The sequence below is a fragment of the Tursiops truncatus genome, chromosome 16 (genome assembly GCF_011762595.2).
Source record: "Tursiops truncatus isolate mTurTru1 chromosome 16, mTurTru1.mat.Y, whole genome shotgun sequence".
NCBI classification, from domain to species: Eukaryota; Metazoa; Chordata; class Mammalia; order Artiodactyla; family Delphinidae; genus Tursiops; species Tursiops truncatus.
In genome coordinates this window covers 82,156,554-82,162,971 of record NC_047049.1, presented here as the reverse complement: position 1 = coordinate 82,162,971, position 6,418 = coordinate 82,156,554, and the positions used below count along the sequence as shown (strand labels likewise).

Sequence of the window (6,418 nt, the reverse complement as noted above, 5' to 3'; positions counted from 1 at the left end):
TAACCTTTCCATCCTTTCCAAAGCAGGAAATCATCTGCTCCCAGCTGGCTGGGGCCTCAGGAAAGCTACGGAAAAGAAAACCTCGCAGACTCCACGGGTCTTGCTTCCCTTCACTCAGAAGTAGACGATGAAAGCTCATCTGAGAGGCTCTTGACAAAAGCAAGCAACTGTGCTTCATGTACTTTATCACTTATATTTGTGATTGTTCACTAGTTTTGAACATGGCTGACTTTGTACAGAAGGAACTTTACTCCCCACCAGTGACTTGCCCATCATGGAAGCATCACCACCAGAGGACGGGGGTTCCTGTACATGTCTGTTCACACCATCCTTCCTCCCCAGCATCCATCCTACGGTGAAAGGGAACAGGCTGCCCTACATGCAGCTGGAAAGAGCTCCAGTGAGACCCGGAGCTCCACCAGCTACGGGGGGCCTGCAAAACCCTGGAAATTCCAGACCCCACGGAGGATCCCACTTGTATCTCTGCTCTTTCTTTCAAAGTCAAGTTGGAGTAACATTCTAGGAGAGGTTTTTGCAGTTAGTTAATTGATGAGAGGTGGAGTAATGGGAAAGTTAACTTTTCATTTCAGAAACTATAACCCTATTTTTGATTTGTAAATTCCCAAGCCTATTTAAATTATATACCTCCAATGCTTAATCCAACCCAGAAAGCATACATTAGGAAGGAAGAGAGTTCACCCACTGTCATGTGGGCACTGCCCATCAGCAGTCCTCCTTTGTACAGGACGGAAAGCACGATCAGGTTCCCAGAGAGCCCGGTCTGTCAAGGGAAGAAAACACAGAAGTCAGGTGGGAACCAAAGTCGCCAAATGCAAAAAGCATTTGCATGGCCTATAATTCCCTTTATGCATTTCACCATCAAGCAAGATTTTTCCAAAATACTAAGTAAGTTTTAATCTGAATTTAAAAATACTTTTGAAATATCACAGTATTGAAGGAAATAATCTCATTAACACAGAAACCTAAACACTAAGTCACCCATCAGATTCCTATTTTACTCAGTCTAATCAATTTGCAAAGGAGAAAAATGATAGTAAGGAGGCCTTCCCTAACTGGAGGAAATCAGTACACTGTACCGTGTTGGGCTGGGCAGGCTGCACTGAGAAGTTAGAGCCCTGCATCTCGCTCACCTGCCCTGACCTGCGTTAGGTGCGTGGTCTCTGTAAGTGCTGCCTCCTTGGGGCTTCCTATCCGTTAAGTCAAAGCCGTTACTGAATCACCTCTAACATTCTTTCCAGTTTGAACATATTATGAATCTGCCATCATGGTGATTTTCTAGTTCGGTGTCCTACCCGAGTTCATTGTGATCAACGTGATCAATTTTCTTATACTTCCTTCTTGAAATACACTGAGATTATTTTGGTTAATCCTCAGTGGGTCTCAAACTGCCTGCATCAGAATGACCTGGGGCTAAAACACAGATTGCCAGCCCCATCCCAAGAGTTTCCAATTCAGGACATCCAGAGTGGAGCTGGTGTGCCTAACCAGTTCCCAGGTGAAGCTGACATGCCTGGTCTGGACCACACTCTGAGAATCAGTGCCCAATCCCACACTGTCTTGGTCTCACCACCTTTCTTTTAATTACATTTACTTGTTTTCCTCCTCCTTCACAAAAATATTTTAAGGATGGTAATTCTTACTCTTGAGGGAGAAGTATTTTCTACGTATGGCAAGATTCACAGAATAAAAACCCCTCCCAGTCATAACGTCTACCCTTTCCACTCTTTCCAAAATGATCTACTTACTGCTCCAAAGAAACCAGCCCGAGCAAATGCCTCTTTCCTTGCTAACTGCATCACATGGTCCACTTTGCTGGTGTATTTCTCTATCTCAGTCATTTCTTTCCCAAAAGCTCGAACAGTTCTTATATTTCCAATACGTTCCTCAGCTAGCTGGGAGAAATAATACATATATTTCGAGGGAGGCAAAATTAAAATGTGGTTCTCATTTTTAAGATACTATCAATAGAAAGCTGCTCATGATACGCAACTAAGTCAAAAATAGATTACAAAGCAGAGTATGTGATAAACAATCCTGTTTTTGGAAACAAATATATATTTATACATAGACACATCATATATATAGGTAGATAAAGAGATAAATGGGAAGGTAGGTAGATAGATAAAGACATATATTTTACGTAGTGAAAAAGACAGATGAAAAGGATAGACTCCAAAATGTTAATAACATTCATTCTGAGAGCTAGAATTATGCATGTTATTTTTTCTCTTTATATTCTCAAAATTTTAGTTTCATAAATATGCATGGTTTTGTAACATGAAAATATAAGTTATTTTTAATTTTTAAAAAAGACAATACTGGATAGCATTACAAAGCTACCCTTATTCATTAATGAAGGACAGAGTATCATCCAGAAACTATTTTCAGAATATAATTAGCTTTTTCGTCCTATAAGAAATAGTGACAGTAAGAAGTTCACACAATGTACAGTCAAGTGGGCTCAACGCTGAGGTGTGGGTACTAATCTAGTCTAGAAGGCAGAGTACTTTGTGTTGCTAAGATCCGGGGGGCTAATGTAAGGAAAAGGAAGTACTTTTTTGAAAAGCTTCAGCACATCCCTTAGGGTCTGCCCACCGATACCCTGGCTCTGAGTTCATTCAAGTGGAGACCACACCAGGGAGGGGCCTTTACCTGAGTGGCTTGTGCCAGGGAGTCCTGAGTGACTTTGGTCAGTTTCCGTAGGTATCGGCCATAAAGCACAGCAAGGATGGATATTGGAGGCACCACACTCAAAACAAAAGTGGCCAGATTAGGGGAGACAAAAAACTGTCAAAAACAAAAGCCAAAAGGTATTGTGTTACACAGAGTAGCAAGACATTCTCACTGCCCGCTCTAAGTGTGTGCGTGTGTTGAAATTAACAGGCAGGCTTAAAGGTTGCTGTCTCAAAATCGTACATCCAGTTTTGGTAGAACTTTTCAAACATTTTCAATCTTCACAAAGCCCCATGAATATTCAGCCTGCCACACAGGAGTGACGCGACAGAGAGCTGCTGAAGCAAGGGTGGGGCTCTTTTACCCTCCACTGCTGCACCACTACTGACACAACGCAGGACCAGTGCTGTGTAAATCAGGCCACGCTGTTCACCGACAGAGAAGGGGGGCAGGATGTGAGCAGAGGAAGGAGGCCGCCTTCTGCTCCACGCTGGCCAGACCTCACCAGGAGTTCTGCATTCAGGTCCAGATCAAGGGCTCTGAACAACCTGAGCAATATCTCACTGAAATGACTCAGGTGGCAGCAAGACCAAAAATACCCACATCATATGACAGAGTTGAAAGAGGACTTGGCAGGGGGTGTAACAACCAAGTTAGAGCTGTTTCCGCGGCTCAGAGGACTGGAATCGCAGTCGGATGGATCTAGACTCAACAAAAGGAGGAGTCTCCTAACAACTGGAGTTGCTCGAAGGGGAAGTAACACAGTGTGGTTTTCCCGTAGCCAACCCTGCAATTAGGTGATTGTATTTTAAATGGTACTAGCATTTCTTCGACAAATTATTAATTATAAAATAGTATCATCAGTACAAGGCTCTCCTAAAATGCTGAGGAAAAGCTGCAGACTGAAATGTAAAGTAAAGGACGAAGCACGCAATCATTCACTTATTTACTCATTGGTTGCCTAATGCCGTCATGCAGCGAACACTATTCTAGGCACCTGGGAGATAACTGACCCACATGGAGCTTCATCCAAGGGGACAGCAAAGATGAGAGTCGGAGAGCAAACAGGTAAGAGAGAGAGAGAGAGAAACCACAGGGACATGTGGTCTTGGAAGAGCAAGTACACAGAGGCCCTGAGGCAGCAATGAGCTCAGCACCTTGATCCATGGGACGACCCACCCTGAGCAGACAAGCAGACGCTGGGATGGCAGTGGCCACAGGACACATGCAGGGGCAGCGAGGCACCCAGGCAGGTCTCAGCACAGCCCAAGCAAGCCCTCTGCACGGGGGGCAGGAGCATCCCTCGGTGCCCCCCAGGCCCTGGGGACGGGCTCAGAACCCTCCCTCCCCGTGCTCCGGTTCCACGCTTAGAAATATCCTTCTGAAGAATATTGCAGGGTGCTGTCATACAAGGAGCGCTGGAGTATCAGGACACACATCTTAATGGTGGGAGGGAGACCCCCGAACGTAAATTACCAAACTGGCAGTATGGTACAGACATCATTAGGTTCTTGGGAGCAGGCTTACCATAGTCAGGTCCAGGGAGCCCATGAGAAACAAAGCACACTTCTGTTCCTCCAGAGCTAAAGGCCAGGTCCCAGGGGATGCCCCCTTATGAGGCCCTGCTATGAGCTGAGTGTTTGTGTCCCCCCCACACTCATATGCCTTAAGCCCCAATGGGGCTGGACTTGGAGATGGAGCCTCTAAGGAAGGAGTTAAGGTAAAATGAGGTTATAAGGGCGGGGGCCCTGATCTGATAGGATTCGGGTCCTTAAGAGAGGAGACACCAGCGAGTCAGCTCTCTCCCCACAAGCACGGAGGACAGGCCTTGTGAGCGGAGCACACAGCGAGAGCATGGCTGCCCACAAGACAAGAGAAGAGGCCTCAGAACGAACCTACGTTGTCAGCACCTTGATCTGGGACTCCCAGACTCCAGAACCACGGGAAATAAACTTCTGTTGTTTGAGCCCCCAGGTGTGGTACTTTGCTATGCAGCTCAAGGTACTAAGGCTCCCTCCCCCTGATGAGCCACCTGCCCTACACTGGGACTCTCTTCACCTGCTACAAAAAGAGGTTCCCAGCTCTTCCTGAGCCCTGGACTATTAATATCTGGAAATGGTGCTTTAGTTCAGGAGGGCCCTTTCCCAGAGTTTTGCTTCTCTCTTGGCTGGGCATACATAAGATTTCAAAGCTGTCTTCCACTCTGTATGTCAGATCTTACAGGCTCAACATATCCTTCTGCTCTGGACTGAATGCCCTGTGGGACACAGGACAGAAACCCAGGCTTTTCCACCTGTGAGAAAAGATCAGTCACCGTCCTCATTCTAGGGGTCTAGAACTGTGCTAAGATGACAGCCTCTCACAGCTACTGAGCACCTGAAATGTGGCCAGTGTGCTAGGGAACTAAACCTTACATTTTATTTAGTTTTAATTAAAATTTAAATTTAAAAACTGATTCCATTTCTATTTAGTTATTGGTAAAGTTTTAAGAATGTCTGGGAATTTGGGTATGTTAATATACTTTTTCAACCACAAATTTTATGAAATCTAAATACAGATCAGGTATTCCCAATGAAAATTTAGCATCCAGATTTAAGTGTTCCGTAAGTATAAAATACACACTATATTTTGGGGGCTTCCCTGGTGGCGCAGTGGTTAAGAATCCGCCTGCCAATGCAGGGGACAAGGGTCTGAGCCCTGGTCTGGGAAGATCCCACATGCCGTGGAGCAGCTAAGCCCGTGTGCCACAACTACTGAGCCTGCGCTCTAGAGCCTGTGAGCCACAACTGCTGAGCCCGCGAGCCACAACTACTGAAGCCCGTGCGCCTAGAGCCCATGCTCCGCAACGAGAAGCCACCGCCATGAGAAGCCCGTGCACCGCAATGAAGAGTAGCCCCCGCTCGCTGCAACTACCTGCACTAAGCAACTAAGACCCCAAAATAAATAAATTTATAAAAGAAAACACACTATATTTTGAAATCTTAATATGAAAAAATAATTTGAAATATCTAACAATTTTTATATTAAACACATGTTGAATTGATAATATTGTTTATATTAAGTAAAATTATTAAGATTAATCTCACCTCACCTTTCTTTTCGCTTTTTTTTTTTTTTAATTTTTTTTGGCCACACCACGCAGCTTGTAAGATTTTAGTACCAGTTTCCCAACCAGGGATTGAACCCGGGCCCACAGCAGTGAAAGTGCGGAGTCTTAACCACTGGACCGCCAGGTAATTCCCTCTTTTTGCTTTTTAAAACGTGGCTACTAGAAAATGTACACTGGCACACGTGGCCTGCACTACATTCCTACCGGGCAGCCGCGCAGGTCTGAAGAGACCACTGGTGTGAAGAAGGGAGCTGGGCTCAAGCCCCCAGCTAAGGAAGGGACACGGGCCTGGTGGAGTGGGCTCCCCTAAGGGAGGGCAGAGCTGCCTGCGTGCAGGAGGGGACCTGCTCCTGATAGGAGGAGGAGAGGAAACGAGGCGTCCATCCCATCCAGACGGCAGTGGCAGCTTCCTGCCTTTGGGGACGGAACTGACACCCCTCCTCTGACCCACACTCAGGACCCGAGGGCCCTCCCACCACTTTCACACGTTCTCGGAAAACCCAGGCAACAAGGTAAGTTTTTCTAAATGCCAACGGTCCGTTCTCCAGACAGGAATTCATGGCGGAGAAGTGAAGGCGCAGGTGCCACCAAGGAAGCAGTTGCTCCAGGTCCCCG

General features: G+C 46.2%; 1 protein-coding gene across 1 annotated transcript in view; it reads right to left on the bottom strand.

Moving 5' to 3' along the window:
* Positions 1–6,418, bottom strand: part of ABCB10 (ATP binding cassette subfamily B member 10) — a 32,181-nt gene that overhangs the window by 16,793 nt on the left and 8,970 nt on the right. The window contains exons 4-6 of the mRNA XM_033841466.2: positions 2,674–2,808; positions 1,767–1,913; positions 646–781 (exon numbers count right to left, since the gene is read on the bottom strand). Coding sequence (XP_033697357.1) covers positions 646–781; positions 1,767–1,913; positions 2,674–2,808 — 418 coding nt within the window. The remainder of the gene's footprint in view (positions 1–645; positions 782–1,766; positions 1,914–2,673; positions 2,809–6,418) is intronic.